The sequence below is a fragment of the Odocoileus virginianus genome, chromosome 33, assembly GCF_023699985.2.
Source record: "Odocoileus virginianus isolate 20LAN1187 ecotype Illinois chromosome 33, Ovbor_1.2, whole genome shotgun sequence".
NCBI classification, from domain to species: domain Eukaryota; kingdom Metazoa; phylum Chordata; class Mammalia; order Artiodactyla; family Cervidae; genus Odocoileus; species Odocoileus virginianus.
In genome coordinates, this window is record NC_069706.1 from 38054966 (window position 1) to 38075041 (window position 20076).

The following is a 20076-nucleotide window of genomic DNA, read 5'->3' on the forward strand; positions in this document are numbered from 1 at the left end:
AGCGGGCCTTCCTCAGATACTGATGGGCCACCTGTTTCAGGCACCCAGGCCTCCACGGCAGATAGACAAGCCTGGTGCGTCCGAGGGTCACAGACTTCAGGCAGAAATAAAGGAGGGTGAAATAGAAACACCTCTTGGTCCCAGTGTGTGTGGGGGTGCTGTTGGTGTAAAGAGGAGTATTTTTTTATGAGATGGTGAGGAATAATAAGAGCTGGGACTGACTGTCCCCGCTGAGCAGAACTCCTGGCCAGTCCATTCAAACTTCACCTCCATCCTTCACGGTAAGTGACACTGTGCCCCGCTCACAGGTGAGGAAATAGCGGCTGTGGCATGCGCACTGCGGGGCCCCGGGCAGCATCGCTTGGGGGCGACCAGTGGCCCTGCTGCGATGGTGCTTCTGGCCCCACCAGGGTCCTCGAGCCCCCCGACACCCAGGCTGACACAGCGCAGACGCTCCAGGGCGCCAACTCTGGAGCAAGCCCACAGGACAGCTGCCAGCGGCTGGCCTGCTCCTGAGAAGCCCACTTGTAACGCTCCTAATTTCTATATTTAACAAAGTGGCTTTTAACTCGAGTGGGGAGGCCAGTGAGCACGCTTTCAGGCTCTTCTGAAGGACACTATTTAGCCGTGAGTAGCTCTCAGTCACTCCTGCAACAGGAGGAGGTTGTTGTCACCCGAGCGAATCCAGGAGACGTTAACGCGCTGGATTTGCAAGTTCTCTGAGAAGCTCAAATGCCCCGCAATCCTGAGTTATGACTATTATCATCACTATTGTCATCGCCGACGTCCTAGAGTTAGGACCTTATTGGATCTAAAGATACGCGCGCTCTAACCTACAACCTTCCCCATTCATTCCGATTTGGAAGAACTGAGAGCTTATTACACCGACAATTCACAGGGACCGCTGTCTCTCAAATCAGCCCTGCAACCAGTCGCACCTAAATTGGTTTGAATTGCGAATCTGCAGTATTTCTGTATTTGGAGATGAGGTGTTTTCCCATTACAGAAAGCCCATTATTTTACAGATACAGCAACATTTGCTGAAAAAAAAATGCATTTTACTTAGAGGAAATCAAATAAGTGAATAGCAGGGAAGATATGTAAATCAGCAAAACATAAAAACTCTGCAGACTAGAAAGAACGCACTGCACTGGAAGCAGGCAGTTTGGCTTCTGCTGACAGAATCTTTATGAAATGCTAACATTTATTTATTTGGTACCAATGATGGATGATTTAAGAGTTCTCAAAGGTAGTTTAGCCGTGAATAGCACAGCATGTCACGTGGATTCATGGGTCGTGGACGCCAGAATCATCAACAATTTTTAGGAAGGTCTTCCTGTGAGCTGTGGATGGGGGAAGGAAGACAGAGGACCAGGGCTGAGCAGGGCAGGCACCCTCAAGTGGTGGGGGGCCCAGGCCGTGCACAGCTAAAGGAAGGCCAGAGGCCTGAGCGGGCTGGCTGGGGGGATGACTGGAGGCCTGCGACACACATTCATTCAACCAACCAGTGTGCTTTTACTGAGCGCCTCAGGTATGCCAAACATGGCCAGGCCTCAAACGCAGAGCTGTGTCATCCTGCACTCCAGGGGGGAGAGAAGAAGGGGGAGACAGAGGATGAGCTGGTTAAATGGCATCACCAACTCAGTGGACATGGATCTGAGCACACTCTGGGACACAGTGGAGGACAGAGGAGCCTGGCGTGCTGCAGCCCACGGGGTCACGAAAGAGTCGGACATGACTTAGCGACTGAACAACTACAAATATACGCTGCGAAGATGACCTGGTCAGCAGGCCCTTCAGTCCTGCCTGTGAGGAGAGGGGCTGTGGGAGGCGAGTGTGGCCCCCACGGCCCCCCACCCCGGAAGGCCGGGCAGGCGGGGTGGGCAGTTGCCCGCCATGTCCGTGAGTCCTGCTAGGAGGTGCGCGCCTCCCAGTGGGAGGCAGTGGGCTCTCAGGGGCGCTGGGCCGGCCTGCCGTCCCTCATTGGCTGGAGCTTCTGACGGGCATCCCGTGGAAAGGCGGGGTAAACAGTCCATCAGGATGCAGGGTCGTGGGGATCACTGAGGAGAAGCGATCGTGAACCAGCTAAGCTGAGTGCGGACACGATCCGACTTTAAGGTTACCGAGCCCCACCCTGTAAGTGTGCATGTCTGAGGCCCAAGGTGATCACCAGACCCCCAACCCTGCGAGTGTGCCTGCCCGAGGCCCAAGGCGGTGGCCTCTGACCCCTGCTGTGTGACCCACCGCACGTGTGACCACGTGTGGAGCAGTGGCGACATGGCGCGCATGCGGGCACGGTACTCACATCACCTCCAGGCGCGCTGTCCTGGAGTCGTTCCCACCCTCGGAGACCACCCCGCACGTGTAGTCCCCGATGTCGCCCGACCACGTCTGGCTGATGAGGAGGGACCCGTCTTTCTCCACCACGACCCTCGAGCTGCTGGACGGGGCGATGACCACGTTGTCCTTCTTCCACACGTAGCTGTGGGCCAAGCAGAGAGGCCTGAGTGAGGACCCCGGCCGCTGACCTTCCCCCTCTGTTAAAAAGCGAGCCATTGATGACTTTGTGAACATGTGTGTGTGCTGCGTGGCTTCAGTCGTGTCCAAGTCTTTGTGACCCCGCGGACTGTCGCCCACCAGGCTCCTCTGTCCATGGGATTCGCCAGGCAAGAGCACTGGAGTGGGTTGCCACGCCCTCCTCCAGGGGAATCTTCCCAACCCAGGGATCAACCTCGCATCTCTTACGTCTCCTGCATTGGCCGGCGGGCTCTTTACCACTAGAGCCTCCTGGCAGCGCGACCTTGTGAATATATTGCAGTAAATAGTAAGAGCCACTGAACCACGCTCTTTAAAGGGTGGTGCCTATCGTGAATTACACCTTAAAAAAGGAAAGCAACCTAAGGTCTCGGTCACAACACAGAGGCAGATGCTGAAGCTAAAAGCAGGGCACTGAAGACGAGGGCAGACACGGCTCGGTCCTGGGGTTCGGGACGGGAAGTCTGAGGGGTTGTGGTCACGCCTGTCACCACTACATCTGCCCCTCCCGCTGAGGAACATCCTGGAGGCCAGAGTGCAGCTGGGCGGGGGCAGGGCTGCGTAAAAACCCCCGGGGCGGAATTCCCCAATTCCTGAAGAAACCGATCACACCCCATCAACATGCTTTCTTAAAACCCAGTCGTTCTGTCCTTGTCAATGTATGGCGAAAACCACTACAATATTGTAAAGTAATTAGCTCCAACTAATAAAAATAAATGGAAAAAAAAAAACCACAAAAAACTGCATGTCTTTCTCTTTTCATTCCTTATGACGCTTTAGCATGCTTTTCTTTTCAAACGTAGACGCTTCTAGGAGCCCGTTCAGCCTGGGGCTGTGGGTGGGCAGGGGCCCCTCACTGGCCACTGCTGGATGGGATCACAGTGCTGGCTTTCCTTTCCCAAATCCTGGACTGGATTTCCAAAACGTGCCCACTTCTTTAAAGGCTTGATGCACGCAGAGCACAGTGTCGACAAACGGCTTGTCTGGAACCGCCCTCAGACAGAGCAGGACTGACCCTGCGGGGAGGGGTGAATCCGCTGCTCACTCTGGGAGCAGCGCTCAGGGTCGGCGCCCCTCGGGGTGTCCAGGCGGGGGTGCCCAGAGTAAGCTACCTAATCACTTCTCAGGAAGCAAGCTCCGACTCTGTTTAACCACACATAAGAAGCTACGAGGAAACCACACGGATCTGAGGGGGTTTCTCTCGTGGCCTTATGGCAGCAGAAAATATCTGTTTGTCCTTTGTGGGTGACGCTCCCAAGTCCTTTAGAAATGAATGAATTCTCTAGGATCCAAGAATTCTTTAGGTAATCTTCTAACTCATTGGCTTTTGTGTGTTTGCTTTGCATTCAACGTTCTCAGAAGGAAGGCAAACTTGATTTCTGAGCTCTGGGGAACTCCAGAGAGGCAGACAGAAATACAGCAATTCTCAATTTGTCCAATCTCTGCCCAAGAACAGAGAAAACAGCTGAGGCTCCACATCCAGGTGGTGATGTGTCTATGCACCCACCGCCTTCTCCCTCTGCTCAGAGCGGAATGTGAGGAAGCAGGGACACCTCGATTCTGTCAGGGACTAACTGCATGCCTCTGGGGCTGAGGCCAGAGTGGAAACACGAGGGTGAACATGTCGTCTTTCTAGATGCATGCTCAGGGCTGGTTCTGAAAATTAAAAACCCTTCTGTAAGTGGCGGCTCTTTGGGAAGAAGCTCGTGGTCTACAGCCACCTGAGTCTGCTGCCCCGTGTCCACCTGGACGGTCAGGTTCTTCATCATGACCTTCCCAGGCTGAGTCAGACAAAGGCGGGGACAGGTGGTCACCGTACCCTGATCGGTCTTCACATCCTCCGGTTCTGCTCTGAGCGTTTTCCTCTAAGCGAGTTGATCACTGCGGGGCCTTTCCCCTCGCGGCGCCCCCTCTCTGCCTGATACACAGGAGCCGTCCTTGAGTAGAGCAGACCCCTCGAGTCCCGCCCGGCCCCAGTGCAAACACTGCTGAAATCCCATTCGATCTTGCTGGATTTTTCTCTCATTAAGTATCAGCCCCTGACAAGCACGTTTTACAGATAGTGCATTAACCTTGGCAGGAAAATCATGAAACACTGTATTGAAGTCATGAAGCGGAACACAGCTCACTGTAAATAATACATAAGGCTGGAGTGGAAAATGGGGTCTGTGTGATTAATGAAGGGGGCCTGGGACCGTAAGAGGCAGTAATCAGGGGTGTGTGGCTGAAATCAAAGCTCTCGAGATTCTCCCCTCTCATCTCTACGCCAGGGCCCCAGCTCACGGAATGCTAACGCTGTAACTGACAGAGCTGACCGGAGAGAGATGCGTGGGTCGTGGGTGGCTCCGCAGCGCAGCGTGGCCATGGTCCCCTTGATCACCACGAGGTCCTCCGGAGGGGTCACGATGGATGTTCGGTCTGCAAAGACACAAGCTGCAGCTCAGACAGGACCACGTGGCTGAGAGCTGCCTCCCTTGGGCGGGGGTGGGGGCTAACGAACTGGTCATCTGACATTACAACCTCCTCGCTTCCTCTCACATTGGCAAAACGAGTATAAACGGAAGCGCTCAGAGACGTTCGGGGAATTGAAAGCAAGCCCGTCTGCATCTCAGGGAGGCAGGCAGGCCTCCTGCCCCCCACCCCCCAGGTCATCCCCTGACCTCGGAACACTCCAGAAGGAAACGGGAAGCCAGATCACAGGCAGGTGTCTACCAGGCTCTATGCTCTGAGGAAGAATCTGGATTCTTTCCCAAGATGATCAACATTCTGGTAAGGTCCACACTGCACCTCGTGGCTTTGCAAAGCACTTTCATTTATGGGCTTACTTAATCCCTACAACAGTCTTGTGAGGGCTGTGATTCTCCAGTGGCCAGGCGGGGAAGCCAGTGCTCCGCCCTGCAGGGTCTCTTGCCCGACAGCCCGGGGCCAGTGCGCAGGGGACCTGGGGCTCCGTGCAGGCCTGACCGTCCGCCCGCCCTCCACAGCCCCGCCTCGTGTGTCCCCACACCGCACACCCTGGAGGCAGGCGCTGCTCGGAGGCAGGAAAGAGCCGGGAACCTGGAGTCAGGAGGCTGGGTCCCTGCCTGACCGCTCACCCGTGGGGCATCTAGAGAAACACCGCTGCTGGGAGCTCGGTTTTCCTGACTATGAAAGGGGTGCTGCTGCTGCTCCCACTGGGACAGAGCCGGGCCGCCTCGGAAGACTCCCAGGCCACGCAGGGCTGTGCCCGCCATTCTCGTGTTATTACAATTTTGCATCTTAGCAGACCCACAAAATACTCTGGAGAATGACCTACAGAGATGCAGACATCAGTTTTCCACAAGCTTTTACACTTACAGTTAATTTCCAGGGACACTGGATGAATCAGACCTGGTTGACAGATTAGGTTATCCCGTGGAACAAAACCTCTTTTCTAGTAAATATTTAACAATATTGGGGGGGGGTTGTTTTTTTAAAAAAACTAGTGATATCTCTAGAACACCTAATAAATTAGGAAAGGTCATTTATCAGAGTGGACACCAACTATATCAAACAAATGTAAACCAGACATGAAATAAAGCACAAGTGTTTTGTTTTCTTTTAGTTTTTCTTCAAGGATTGTATTTCTATAAATTATTCCCTTGTGCAGTTAAAAGTTTCTTTCATATACATGGCTTTACCAAAATCTATTAATGAGTACTGTTTCCGGCTGTTTTGAACAATAATTTTATAGTGATATGGATACGGATGAAGCAGAGAGGGAAAAGTCCATCAGCCAGTGAAGCTGAATAGTTGGTGATCCAATCCCTAGGTTCTGGAAAACACTTTATTCTGCGTTTCAGAAACCTGTGTTATAGTTCACTCCTACATATAGGAAACCTCCATACTTAATATATGAGGAGTGTTTTAATTGATTGTAATTACAGTATGGAAAAAATACTTCCCCTGGGATTTTAATTCTTGATCCATTTTTCTCATGTGATTTGTATAAAATTAGCCAACTTCTCAGTTTTGTTATTCGAGCTAGTTTGGCATAACACCCCTACTCTACTGACTTTAAAAAATTAACCTTTATCTCTCCTGAAATGTCCCCATTAAATCTTTGAATACATTTTCTAATTGTTCTTTTAGAAGCTGAAAAAACTAATTGCTCAACAGATTTCTCTAAATTAGTTGTAAAAATAATGATTCTCCTTTGATTAGATTAGGGAGTCCAAGGGCATATTGACATCCCCAAGCGCAGACAATGTGCTGATTAGACCATTATTAACAGAACGGTCTACGTGGGCCGCAGTCCTTACTCCACACAGTGAGCGTGGCGGATGCATTCAGGGAGCCCTCTGAGTTGGCGGCGTGGCAGGTGTAGTTGCCAGCATCCTGGATGAAGACCGGGGCGATCTGCAGACCCCCAGACTCCAGGAGCATGAACCTGGGGATCCGCACAGAGCCGCTGGCCAGAACGTGGTTTCCTGCGGACAGCAGAGAAAACAGGATCGTGAGGACCGTCGTGTTTGAGGAGACGTGATGCTCTGGCCGCAGCCGGGAAGATAAATGAGGAAATAGTTGGAAGACAGTGGAAACTATACGCATGGAAGTAACCAAAGCAGTTTGCTTTAGTACTCATTAGGCTAGCCGAAGCCAAGAACACCCTAACTGTCCAATGCTGAGAGACTTGGTTAAAAAAATTATGATCCATGAATGGACACCTACACTCTGCTATCTTTCTACTGTACGGCACGTGGAACTCTGCTCAGCCTAATGTGGCGGCCTGGATGAGGGGAGTTTGCGGGGAGAATGGACACATGTACACATTTGGCCAAGCCCTTAGCGTTCACTTGAAACTATCAGAACACTGTTAATTGGCTAAACTCCAACACAAAGTAAAAGGTTTAAAGAAATTACCGTCCATAAATGTGATGGCTTCCTCTGAGCGGCTGATTTTGAGTTTTCTTTATATAAATTGTCTATCTAAAGCTATTATTACATTCTAAATCAGGAAAGACAACAAGAAAATATCTAAAATGAATGAATCCCCTCTTTCCGATTAATCAGTAGCTTCCCAGATCTTTCTGTCTATAAGCTGAGCGCCCTTCGAGAGTTGGGAAGCCACCAAGGGCTTGTCTGGGTGAGAAAAAAGTGTACGTTTTGAGGTTTCACCCAGATACCGTCCACCAAGCATGATCTATGGGGATGAACCCAGTTCAGCTGGGGCTTGTCAAGGACGGGCCGCATGTGCCATTCACTTAGTGGCATGGGTGCCTAACGTTGTACATGGGGCCGGGCAGGGGCGGGGGCTGCGATGAGCCCGAGACGCGACTCCACGCATCACAGGAACTGAAATAGAGTCAGACTGAGTGTTGCACATGTCCAACTGCTGAGGACGCGGGTCATCCTGTGCTGGAAGCAGCTTGCTTAAAATGACAAAAGTACGTGTTCCTAGCTGTGACCTCCCTCCTTCACAAAGGGGCTGAAACTTGGCACCGTGATTTAAGGGGCCACCCAGCCTGAGGCACCGACGGAGGGCCTAGAGGAGGAAAGAGCGGTCTGCACATGGTAGGGAAATGTGCTCCTTCTTTGCACAGTGAGCTCCACGGAGCTCGAGGGGTCTTGTCTGTCTGACTCGCCAGGATCTGGTCCCTGGCGGGTGCTCAGTCAACAGTGCTTCCTCGTCACAGAATGGACAGGTGAGGGGGAGTTCACCTCCCGAGGCAGGTGCGAGCCGCCTACCTCTCCTCCACACGATGGCCGGCCTGGGAGCCCCGGACACCTCACACCTGAGCACGGCTGTCATCCCGTCGGTCACCGTGGTGTCCACTGGGAGCTGGGTGAAGGATGGGGCCACATCTAGGCAGAGGACGTGGACAGTGAGGCGGGAATGCTCAGGCCAGCCTGGAGGAGGCATCTACCTGGGTGTTTACAGAACTAATCGCAGACAGTGCTGCAGCGATAAAAGATGAAGACCCTTCAGGACTGACTGTAGCCTCCACCCGCACGGGGGGGAGAGCAGGAGGCTTCTGCATGCGTTCTCAGTCACTTCAGGCACATCCGACTCTTTCACGACCCCGAGGACTGCAGCCTGCCAGCCTCCTCTGTCCATGGGATTCTCCAGGCAAGAATACTGGAGTGGGGAGCCATGCCCTTCTCCAGGGATCTTCCCGACCCAGGGATCGACCCAGCCCACGTCTCTTATGTCTCCTGCACTAGCAGGTGGGTTCTTTACCACTGAACCACAGAACTTTCAGATGAACACTGAAGAGAAGACAGACATTTATTTACAGAAATCTAACAAGCTGCTTTCATTACTTAAAAAAAAAATGGAAAGATCTAATTTGTGAATATTAAATATCACCCAAGAGATGACATTTTGACACTTCCTAGGATCCATTTTGAACATTAAAATAACCAGATTCTAATGACCTCAGAAAAGAGTCTTAGCTTTGTCCCTGAGCCTCATGGGCCCAGAGTAACTGACGCGGGTGCCCAGTAAAAGCTTGTTAAGTGAAGGAAAAGATACTGATTGTTTTACACACTATATTTTTATTTCATGAAAAGTGTTTTAACTAAAAAAAAAACAACACTTTGCAAAGCCCTGTACTTACAAAACAGATACGTAGCATTATCATTGCAGGTATTTATTTGTTCATGCTCCAGTTGTCATGGGAACCAGGTTAAGTAGCACTTTCATTTAAATTTCCAAACTATCCTCCTGAGACCCCTGTGACCTGGGCTGAGCTGGCTGCATCTGGAAGAGGGAGCTGAGACTGGGTGGAATTGGGTGGTCCTCCCTGGGTCTCCCATGAGAGCGGGGTCTTCGGCCTCCACCCAGGGCCCAGTGCAGCCCACCCCTGTTTATGTAAATGGAGACCTGAGAACAGCCACGTCTGCTGACCTGTCCATGTTGCCTTCAGGTTACGATAGCAGGGGTGAGTGGTGGCAACAGAAACCACCTCCCTCAAAGCAGCTACATCTGGCTTTGTCCAGTCCCTGCCCCGTACACCCTGGCCCCCTGCTGCAGAACAGGCTTAAGCAATTCCATACTCAGACAGTCATGTCTCACTCTTTGAGACCCCATGGACCATAGCCTGCCAGGCTCCTCTGTCCAGGCAAGAATACTGGTGTGGGTTGCCCTTCCCTTCTCCAGGAGATCTTCCCAACCCAGGGCTCAAACCCATGTCTCTTACGTCATCTCCTGCACTGGCAGATGGATTCCTTACCACTAATGCTGCCTGGGAATCCCTAAGTAATTCTAATAGATCAAAACTCAGTTTCCAGCTTAAGACCCCAATATTACTTTTACTGCTTGAAGTGATGCTTGTTTCCTAGACTCCACAACAGAGGGGAAATTTGACCCTGGACAAGGTCAGAGGAAGTGACCCCTAGTTTACCAAAACACATACATGAAAGTCTCAATATGGCACTAGTCTCTTCAGAGGCATTGCTGCCAAGAGCCACTGGCCATGCACACACTGACCGTGATTTGATTTCCTGCACGGCCCCTGCACCTGGAGACATTAGCATTTTGCTTCCAAACAGGGCAAACATGAGAATTCCATAATCACTAAACTCTACCTGTTTTAGAAGAAAAATACTTCAACTATGGAAGATTAAAAAAAGAAAACCCACAAATACCTTTATCTTATTTTCCAAAGTGCCAAAGTATTTCTGTTAATGGGATCATAAAAGAAACTCATGAAAGAACTATAATTGTTCAATAAAACTAAAATAGAGAATAAATATAGGAAAACAGGTAAAAAAAGATCAAAAGAAGATTAGTCATGAGTTACTTAGTCTTTCCAGTTCTGTCCAGAAAGATGGGGACTTTGCTTTTACGTCTCAATAGAGCAGCATGTTCAAGTGCCCGGGGTGTGGGCACTGGGGCCGGACAGACATCCGTGTTCTCTGAGCATCTGTGGGGCGAGGGCAGGAAAGCCGGGGCCTCGTGGCCGTCCAGGGGCCAGGCTCTGGGTGGAGTGGAGGGGGGGGGCCAGCACTCACTGGTGACGTCCAGGTAGGTGTGGGTCTGGACCTCCCCGCCCGCGTTGCTGGCCAGGCACTGGAAGATCCCCGAGTCCTCTGGACGCAGCTGCCGGACACGTAGGCCTCCACCAGCTAGCAGTTGGTACCGAGGGTTCCAGAGCTTGTTGATGGAGACGGCATCCTTGAACCACTGGAGGGTGGGAGGGGGGACCCCTGTGGAGAAGTGGAAACAGTCGGGCATTTTATTTTATTTTGGATTCTTTTTTGTTGTTGTTGTGGTTTTTGTCATACATTGAAATGAATTAGCCATGGATTTACATGTATTCCCCATCCCGGTCCCCCCTCCCACCTCCCTCTCCACCCGATCCCTCTGGGTCTTCCCAGTGCACCAGGTCTGAGCACTTGTCTCATGCATCCAACCTGGGCTGGTGATCTGTTTCACCCTAGATAATATACATGTTTCGATGCTGTTCTCTTGAAACATCCCACCCTCACCTTCTCCCACAGAGTCCACAAGTCTGTTCTTCTGTTTTGCCTATAGGGTTATTGTTACCATCTTTCTAAAGTCCATATATATGTGTTAGTATACTGTAATGGTCTTTATCTTTCTGGCTTACTTCACTCTGTATAATGGGCTCCAGTTTCATCCACCTCATTAGAACTGATTCAAATGAATTCTTTTTAATGGCTGAGTAATATTCCATGGTGTATATGTACCACAGCTTCCTCATCCATTCGTCTGCTGATGGGCACCTAGGTTGCTTCCATGTCCTGGCTATTATAAACAGTGCTGCAATGAACATTGGGGTACACGTGTCTCTTTCAGATCTGGTTTCCTTGGTGTGTATGCCCAGAAGTGGGATTGCTCGGTCATATGGCAGTTCTATTTCCAGCTTTTTAAGAAATCTCCACACTGTTTTCCATAGTGGCTGTACTAGTTTGCATTCCCACCAACAGTGTAAGAGGGTTCCCTATTCTCCACCCCCTCTCCAGCATTTATTGCTTGTAGACTTTTGGATAGCAGCCATCCTGACTGGCGTATAATGGTACCTCATTGAGGTTTTGATTTGCATTTCTCTGATAATGAGTGATGTTGAGCATCTTTTCATGTGTTTTTTTGCCATCTGTATGTCTTCCTTGGAGAAATGTCTGTTTAGTTCTTTGGCCCATTTTTTGATTGGGTCATTTATTTTTCTGGAGTTGAGCTGGAGGAGTTGCTTGTATATTTTTGAGATTAATCCTTTGTCTGTTGCTTCGTTTGCTATTATTTTCTCCCAATCTGAGGGCTGTCTTTTCACCTTGCTTATAGTTTCCTTTGTTGTGCAAAAGCTTTTAAGTTTCATTAGGTCCCATTTGTTTATTTTTGCTTTTGTTTCTAAAATTCTGGGATGTGGGTCATAGAGGATCCTGCTGTGATTTATGTCAGAGAGTGTTTTGCCTATGTTCTCCTCTAGGAGTTTTATAGTTTCTGGTCTTACATTTAGATCTTTAATCCATTTTGAGTTTATCTTTGTGTATGGTGTTAGAAAGTGTTCTAGTTTCATTCTTTTACAGGTGGTTGACCAGTTTTCCCAGCACCACTTGTTAAAGAGGTTGTCTTTCTTCCATTGTATATCCTTGCCTCCTTTGTCGAAGATAAGGTGACCATAGGTTCGTGGATTTATCTCTGGGCTTTCTATTCTGTTCCATTGATCTATATTTCTGACTTTGTGTCAGTACCACACTGTCTTGATGACTGTGGCTTTGTAGTATAGTCTGAAGTCAGGCAGGTTGATTCCTCCAGTTCCATTCTTCTTTCTCAAGGTTACTTTGGCTATTCGAGGTTTTTTGTATTTCCATACAAATTGTGAAATTATTTGTCCTAGTTCTGTGAAAAATACCGTTGGTAGTTTGATAGGGATTGCATTGAATCTATAGATTGCTTTGGGTAGTATAGCCATTTTGACAACACTGATTCTTCCAATCCATGAACACGGTATATTTCTCCATCTGTTTGTGTCCTCTTTGATTTCTTTCATCAGTGTTTTCTAGTTTTCTATGTGTAGGTCTTTTGTTTCTTTAGGTAGATATACTCCTAAGTATTTTATTCTTTTTGTTGCAATGGTGAATGGTATTGTTTCCTTAATTTCTCTTTCTGTTTTCTCATTGTTAGTGTATAGGGATGCAAGAGATTTCTGTGTGTTAATTTTATATCTTGCAACTTTACTGTATTCGTTGATTAGCTCTAGTAATTTTCTGGTAGAGCCTTTAGGGTTTTCTATGTAGAGGATCATGTCATCTGCAAACAGAGAGAGTGTCACTTCTTCTTTTCCTATCTGGATTCCTTTTACTTCTTTTTCTGCCCTGATTGCTGTGGCCAACACTTTCAAAACTATGTTGAATAGTAGTGGTGAGAGTGGGCACCCTTGTCTTGTTCCTGATTTCAGGGGAAATGCTTTCAATTTTTCACCATTGAGGGTGATGCTTGCTGTGGGTTTGTCATATTAGCTTTTATTATGTTGAGGTATGTTCCTTCTATTCCTGCTTTCTGGAGAGTTTTAATCATAAATGGATGTTGAATTTTGTCAAAGGCTTTTTCTGCATCTATTGAGATAATCATATGGTTTTTATCTTTCAATTTGTTAATGTGGTGTATTACATTGATTGATTTGCGGATATTAAAGAATCCTTGCATTCCTGGGATAAAGCCCACTTGGTCATGATGTATGATTTTTTTAATATGTTGTTGGATTCTGTTTGCTAGAATTTTGTTAAGGATTTTTGCATCTATGTTCATCAGTGATATTGGCCTGTAGTTTTCTTTTTTTGTGGTATCTTTGTCTGGTTTTGGAATTAGGGTGATGGTGGCCTCATAGAATGAGTTTGGAAGTTTACCTTCTTCTGCAATTTTCTGGAAGAGTTTGAGTAAGATAGGTGTTAGCTCTTCTCTAAATTTTTGGTAGAATTCAGCTGTGAAGCCATCTGGTCCTGGGCTTTTGTTTGCTGGAAGATTTCTGATTACAGTTTTGATTTCCTTGCTTGTGATGGGTTTGTTAAGATCTTCTATTTCTTCCTGGTTCAGTTTTGGAAAGTTATACTTCTCTAAGAACTTGTCCATTTCTTCCAGGTTGTCCAGTTTATTGGCATAGAGCTGCTGGTAGTAGTCTCTTATGATCCTTTGTATTTCAGTGTTGTCTGTTGTGATCTCTCCATTTTCGTTTCTAATTTTGTTAATTTGGTTCTTCTCCCTTTGTTTCTTAATGAGTCTTGCTAATGGTTTGTCAATTTTGTTTAGTTTTTCAAAAAACCAGCTTCTGGCTTTGTTGATTTTTGCTATGGTCTCTTCAGTTTCTTTTACATTTATTTCTGCCCTAATTTTTAAGATTTCTTTCCTTCTACTAACCCTGGGGTTCTTCATTTCTTCCTTCTCTAGTTGCTTTAGGTGTAGAGTTAGGTTATTTGACTTTTTTCTTGTTTCTTGAGGTAGGCCTGTAATGCTATGAATCTTCCCCTTAGCACTGCTTTTACAGTGTCCCATAGGTTTTGGGTTGTTGTGTTTTCATTTTCATTCATTTCTATGCATATTTTGATTTCTTTTTTGATTTCTTCTATGATTTGTTGGTTATTCAGAAATGTGTTGTTTAGCCTCCATATGTTTGAATTTTTAATAATTTTTTTCCTGTAATTGAGATCTAATCTTACTGCACTGTGGTCAGAAAAGATGACTGGAATGATTTCAATTTTTCTGAATTTACCAAGACTAGATTTATGGCCCAGGATGTGATCTATTCTGGAGAAGGTTCTGTGTGCACTTGAGAAAAAGGTGAAGTTGATTGTTTTGGGGTGAAACGTCCTATAGATGTCAATTAGGTCTAGCTGGTCCATTGTGTCCTTTAGTCTCAAGACTTCTCCAACTATACAGCACTGATAATAAAACTTCTAAGTTAATGGTGAAAAGATTCTCCACCGTGAGAGACAACCAGAGAGGTTCACAGAGTTACATGAAGAAGAGGAGAGGGAGGAAGGAGATAGAGATGAGCAGGAGGAGAAAAAGGGGACTCAAGAGGAGAGAGACAGATCTACGCAGTTATCTGTTCCCAAGGTGTTCTCTGTAGCCCAGACACCCACAAAGATTCACAGAATTGGATTGGGAAGAGAAGGGGAAAGGAGGAAATAGAGGTGTTCTGAGTCCCTTTGTTTTGCGAACCGCCGGCAATGTGTTCGGGCCAGTTAATTTTGTCCCTTGCTATCCCACAGTTTAAAAAAGCTCCCTCCGATTGCTCTCAGGGTCTTCGGGCCGGTCCTTACCCTAAGCAATGCCGCCCGCTCCTCTCCGTTCCGCCCCCGCTTGTTGCTGGTGGGTACGGGCGTCTGGGGTACTTTTCTGCTGGGAATTGCTTTTAGGCACGTAATCTGTGGGCCTTGTTTAATATTTCCTCCCAGTTAGAATGCCGAAAACTTCCCCCAGTCCCGCCAGTGCGAGGGTTTCCTGGTGATTGGAAACTTCCTCTATTAAGACTCCCTTCCCGGGACGGGTCTCCGTCCATAGCTCTTTTGACTCCCTTATTATCGTTTATATTTTGTCCTACCTCCCTTTGAAGACAATGGGCTGCTTTTCTGGGTGCCTGATGTCCTCTGCTAGCGATCAGAAGTTGTTTTGTGAAATTTGCTCAGCGTTCAAATGTTCCTTTGTAGGGGAGAAGGTGGTCTCCCCGTTCTATTCCTCCGCAGTCTTGGCTCCTCCTCCAGTTGGGCATTTAAAACTCACTAAATTTCAAGAACTGCTTTGTGAGGACTGAGGCAAAATGACTCCAAGGTAGAATGGTGCCATTTCCCTGGGCATCTCCTCGCCCCTCCAGGCGCCCGGTCGGGTGTTCTTATCTTCCATGAAGACGGGGAGGGGGCTGCAGCCCTTCCAGCTCTCCCTGCGGCCTGGCCGTGCCCGTGTCCCATGGGTACGGCTGTGACTGACCTCAGACAGCGCTGGGAGGGCGGCCCCTGGCCTCGCAGTGCCCGCCTCTGTGTCGCGGGGGTTGGGGAAGGGTCACCAGGGTGGGAGACCGGTGCCCCCTCCAAGCTGTGCCACTGGGAAGGGCAGGTAAGCCCTCCTCCCCCCAGTTCCCTGGGGCTCAGGAAGGAGGTGGCGTCCCCCTTGAAGGTGACTGTGAAGACCAATCGCATCAACACATAAGCTCCTCCCAGCGCCCGGCCCAGGGTTCGTGCTCACCGCACAGCCCGGGACGACAGCACCCCATCCCAGGAGTCGGGGTCACTGATCCACGCACTCCTGATCCATGCACTGATCAGTCACATGGATCAGTCACTGGTCCATGCACTGGGGGCCTGGTGGATGAGCTCAAGGAGCAAGAGCACAAGGCGCATCTGGTCCAGGCTGTGGATCCAGGAGACATCCCCGTGGCCCCGAGACCAGGCTGGTGCGGAGATGACGGGGTTGGGGCAGGGGGTGGTGCTCCGGTGCCTACGCCCAAGGGCGGGGTGGGCCAGCGTCACACGGAGGCTCAAGGCCCAGCTGCCCACCCCGGTTGCCCCCTCCTCATCTGGGTGACGTCACAGGGGAGGCCGAGACCCCCGAGCAGTGAGACTGCAGCTGCACGCAGCCTCGCCACCTGCAAGGAGGCTTGAGGTTGCGGCCCGCCAGGCGGGTGTATGCGGTGGACAAGGCCATGGGGCAGAACCTGGGCTGTGAACGAAGGGGCTGTCCTTGGCCCAAGAGCACGAGGACCTCTGTTCCTCGTCCCCCACATGGGTGTGGTGAGTGCAGGCGGCCAGGCTGCCGGATGACGATGCACTGCCCCTAGGGGCTTCGCTGCCCGGGACACACCAGGCCCTCCTCTCGGTTCCCTTAGGTCCTTGGAGAACCAGCAGAGGGAAGACTGCTTCCCTGCTCCTTCCTCCTGAAGCCAGGAAGGGTCAGGCCACCCAAGAGGGTGGACCAAAGAGGCCGTCCACAGAACGGACAAAAGCACTTGAGGCAGGGTCCTGGGCTCCAGTGGGCACGGTACGGTGGTGGTTGGAAAAATGCAGAAGCACCTGGCTTATTTCTAGATCTTGGATCCTTCTGTGCCTCAGCTTCCCTAAATAGAAAATGAATTTAAATAAAACATCTCAACACAATTCACGCTGAAAGGCACACTCAGATCCGTTGACTTATGATACTGTGTAAGTGTAAGATGTCCTCCTTAATAAATAAAGTTAATGCCGTGGAATATTTCAAGATAATGTATTCTCAGATTCTGTTCTTTGCCTTCATTATGTTTCCTGTCACTTTTCATTAAATCAGGAAATTTAAAAAAATTCATTTGAAGGTAAAAGCATAACCACTTCATGTAAAGTCTCATAATAGCAATTACATGATGTAGCTTTCATAAAGAATAACCACTTCGCATGCTGCTAAGGTTTCATTGTCAAAATTAAAAGAAAGCAGTAAATTATATGATGGCAACGCAATGTTGAAAGACCTGTTCAGTATGTATTTATAAGCCTGTACTTAACAAGCAGTTTACTCTGTAGAAATCATGCAAGAAAAGCGTCTTCCTGTCAAAGGGAGAGCCTAACATTGTCATTTGTGGAAAAATAATTGTTAGTATACAGGGAACTAGGAATAGTTCTATATGGGGGCAATTTAATGTCATAAACAGAAATCTTATCCCCACAGTGTGGCAGACTCTTGTTTCTAAACTATAAGCACTCTAAATATTTTATAGTTTCACTTTCACAGAGTTGATGGCCTTAAAAAACTGGTGTTGAGACAGAAGTGAGAACAATGGGGCCACAGCAAGGAAAGATTTCCCCGGGAAGTTCACAGGACTCTCCTCTCCCCTCCCGGCGCCATCCGTGTGGGGCGAGCCGGTCACAGAGAAGGGCGCAGAGCGGGGCTGGACGTGGTGCCGTGGAAGCTGCGGGGCCGGGGCCGGAGCCGCCTCTGCAGGAGGCTCAGTGGATGCAGGGGCCGACACTGGACGCCCGTGTCCACCCTGACCCTGCACAACACCCTGAGGGGCAGCCCCGCTCCCTCCCTGCTCCGTTGTATCTGTTGGGGTCTGGGCCTAAGCACTGGCTACGGGGAGCTGGTGGACGTGGGTTTGGATCTGGCCTCCACTGCACGGCGGGAGGCAGCTGCCTGTCCAGGGATTCGTGAGCAGCACCCTCGTCAGACCCCAGGCAGTGACTTTACAACAGGGTCTCCTCCATCTTCCTGCCTCTGTGCCTAAGGGGGTGCTTTCCTGAAGATTCCCAGAACTGTTGGGAAAAACTCAGCCTCCAAGTTCTTAGAAGAAGAGCTAAAACCCTTAAGACGCACAGGTCTTAACGTAAAAGGTCCTTCTCCTTCTCTGATGATTTCCAAGGCACTTGCGCGGATTTTATTATGAAACTGCCGCAGAAAACCTGTCCCTGCTGGAGGCTTAGTGTGACCACACGTGTGCTGGACATGAAACAGGACTCATGGCCAGCAAGGAGGGGTCAAGGCACAGCGACAAGAGGTCAGATCACCCCCGTGACAGAAGAAAAGTCAGTCAAAAGCTGAAAGGCCAGAAAAACGGGAAGGTTTCCTATTCAAGAAGTTAGAATGATCTCTCTCCTCTCGGAGTGGACGTGGTCAGCAGCCCCCCTCACCCTGGGGATGAGAACGAACTTCCCACCCCAAGCCTTGGGAGGCTCACTCTGGGGGATTGGAGTCTCTGAAGGGAGTCAAGGGGACGAGACTTGGTCTCTGTCTGTTGGGACGGATGCCGTTAAGGCTTCCTGGCTGTTCCTTTGGGTAAATATTCTTATCCCTGCTTTGCAGGCAAGGACACGAAAGCTCAGCAGGATCGAAGGCCTTCCCCAAGCAGCACGCCCAGCAGCTGAGTTCTGCTCCAGGGGAAGCTTCTGCTCTCTCACCGTCTCAGTCCACCTGTCGCTACCCAGACGACGGCTCTGCCCTGGAGACGCCGCTTTTGTTCCTCCACTGTGTGGAGGCTTCCCCCACAGCCTCTGTGCGCCCGCCCGTGGCTTCCCCACTCATGGCTCCCCGAAAGGCCCCCACGGCTCCCCAAAACCCCTCACGGCTCCCCTCACTCACCCATGGCCTCACACACGATGTCCACGTTTTCTTCCACTTCCGCTAATATCCGACTCTCAGGTTCCGCAGTAAAATACGGTGGCTCTTTAAACAAGAAAAAACCGAAACAGACCCTAAGCCAGAGATGTATTTCAGAAGACCCTTACGGCCTGAAAGAGTTTGAACTCCTCTTATAGAACTGTTTTTGAAAACCTCATTAGCTACCTACCATCGTGCACACAAACTCCGAGTTCAGTGAGCAGGGGCCAAAGGCGATTTATAGTCCAAGGTTTCAGGGCGACGGCTACTTTTGAGTTTATGGGTCTGAATCACAGAATATCTTAATTCACATTTTAGAAGGACTATCCCATGAGGTTCATAAAGGTTTATATTTACAGCACAGTATTTTATAGGCTAGCTTGCTTCAGTGTCTAAACTAAACAACAACTCATGAAACCTGTCAAATAAGGCATCACAGGCAGGTGCCCTGCCTGTATCAGGGAACGGGGAAGCCTATTAACATATTTTTCAAAGTCTTAGCAGTCCTTCTCCAAAATCTAGATTTAATACTTCAGTGGAAGGCAAAATCATAGTTAAGAGAAGAAAGGAAATGGACCTCTCATCCACCTTCAGCAGCAAAGGAAACACAACCACTTGCATCTCTCTAGACACCCGGAAAAAGCAGGGGTTGTATTAAACAATGAATTTCCTTGGAGAGTAAATTATAGAGTTTTTCTTGGTTTATTTAGCAGGAATTCAACATTAGCATGGCCAAGTTTGTCACGTATTAAGGGAGTAGTGTCTTCATTATCATGATAGCCAAGGCTGGTCATTCATTTTCCCTTGGGATAATCTCTGGGTACTGTCTTCCAGCCAGGTTTGTTTCCAACTCTAATTGTGTGACTGTGGATACTATAGCTTGGCCTGCCTTCTGTACTGACTATATCTTTAAACAGGGTGGGACCTAAAGGAGGAAACAGAGAAATGAAAACTTCAGTGTCTCAGAGACATGATGAAGCAAGCAAGGCTGAAAGTTCCTCCCTGGAAGCGGTCAGGTGTCCGTCCTGCAATTACTGTGTCGCTCAGCCAGAAATGACTTGCTGGAAGGAGCCTGTCTGGCCAAGGCCATGGCTGCAGACTCGCTGGATGGGGGCAGATTCTCCACCTGGTTGCGTGTGTGTAGACCAGGCCTCGAAGAATACTGCAGATGCCCCGTCAACAGGCTGGTCTTCACTACGCACACATGCACACGCACACGCGCACACTCCACCTCGTCTCCTGCATCAGTAATGACGCCAGCGGCACTGACCACCCAGCACCAGGGACAGACGGCCGCCTGACGACCCAGCGGCTGCACCCCGCCCAGGCCCCAGAGTCATCGCGGATGCGAAGTCAATATCTACCCCTTGTTGTCTGGTTACGGGGAGGTGAGGGGAAAGGAAAAGAACTGAGTGAAAACATCACCATCTGCTATGATTGACTAGTTTCCCTTTTCTAACATAAACATTTTACTGAGATCCCTGGAGAGCCCCACGCAGTTGTGA

At 49.3% G+C, this 20076-nt stretch overlaps 1 protein-coding gene and 1 long non-coding RNA gene across 2 annotated transcripts in view; one reads left to right on the forward strand and one right to left on the reverse strand.

Annotated features, from left to right (window-relative positions):
* The window catches only part of SDK1 (sidekick cell adhesion molecule 1), a 722340-nt gene that overhangs the window by 166884 nt on the left and 535380 nt on the right, over positions 1 to 20076 (reverse strand). The window contains exons 8-13 of the mRNA XM_070460504.1: positions 18554 to 18637; positions 10510 to 10704; positions 8242 to 8358; positions 6816 to 6983; positions 4851 to 4953; positions 2306 to 2482 (exon numbers count right to left, since the gene is read on the reverse strand). Of these exons, the coding sequence (XP_070316605.1) occupies positions 2306 to 2482; positions 4851 to 4953; positions 6816 to 6983; positions 8242 to 8358; positions 10510 to 10704; positions 18554 to 18637 (844 nt within the window). The remainder of the gene's footprint in view (positions 1 to 2305; positions 2483 to 4850; positions 4954 to 6815; positions 6984 to 8241; positions 8359 to 10509; positions 10705 to 18553; positions 18638 to 20076) is intronic.
* LOC139032750 (uncharacterized) lies at positions 5123 to 19254 on the forward strand. Its single transcript, XR_011485346.1, has 2 exons — positions 5123 to 5309; positions 18283 to 19254. It is a non-coding gene; the product is annotated as an uncharacterized lncRNA (long non-coding RNA).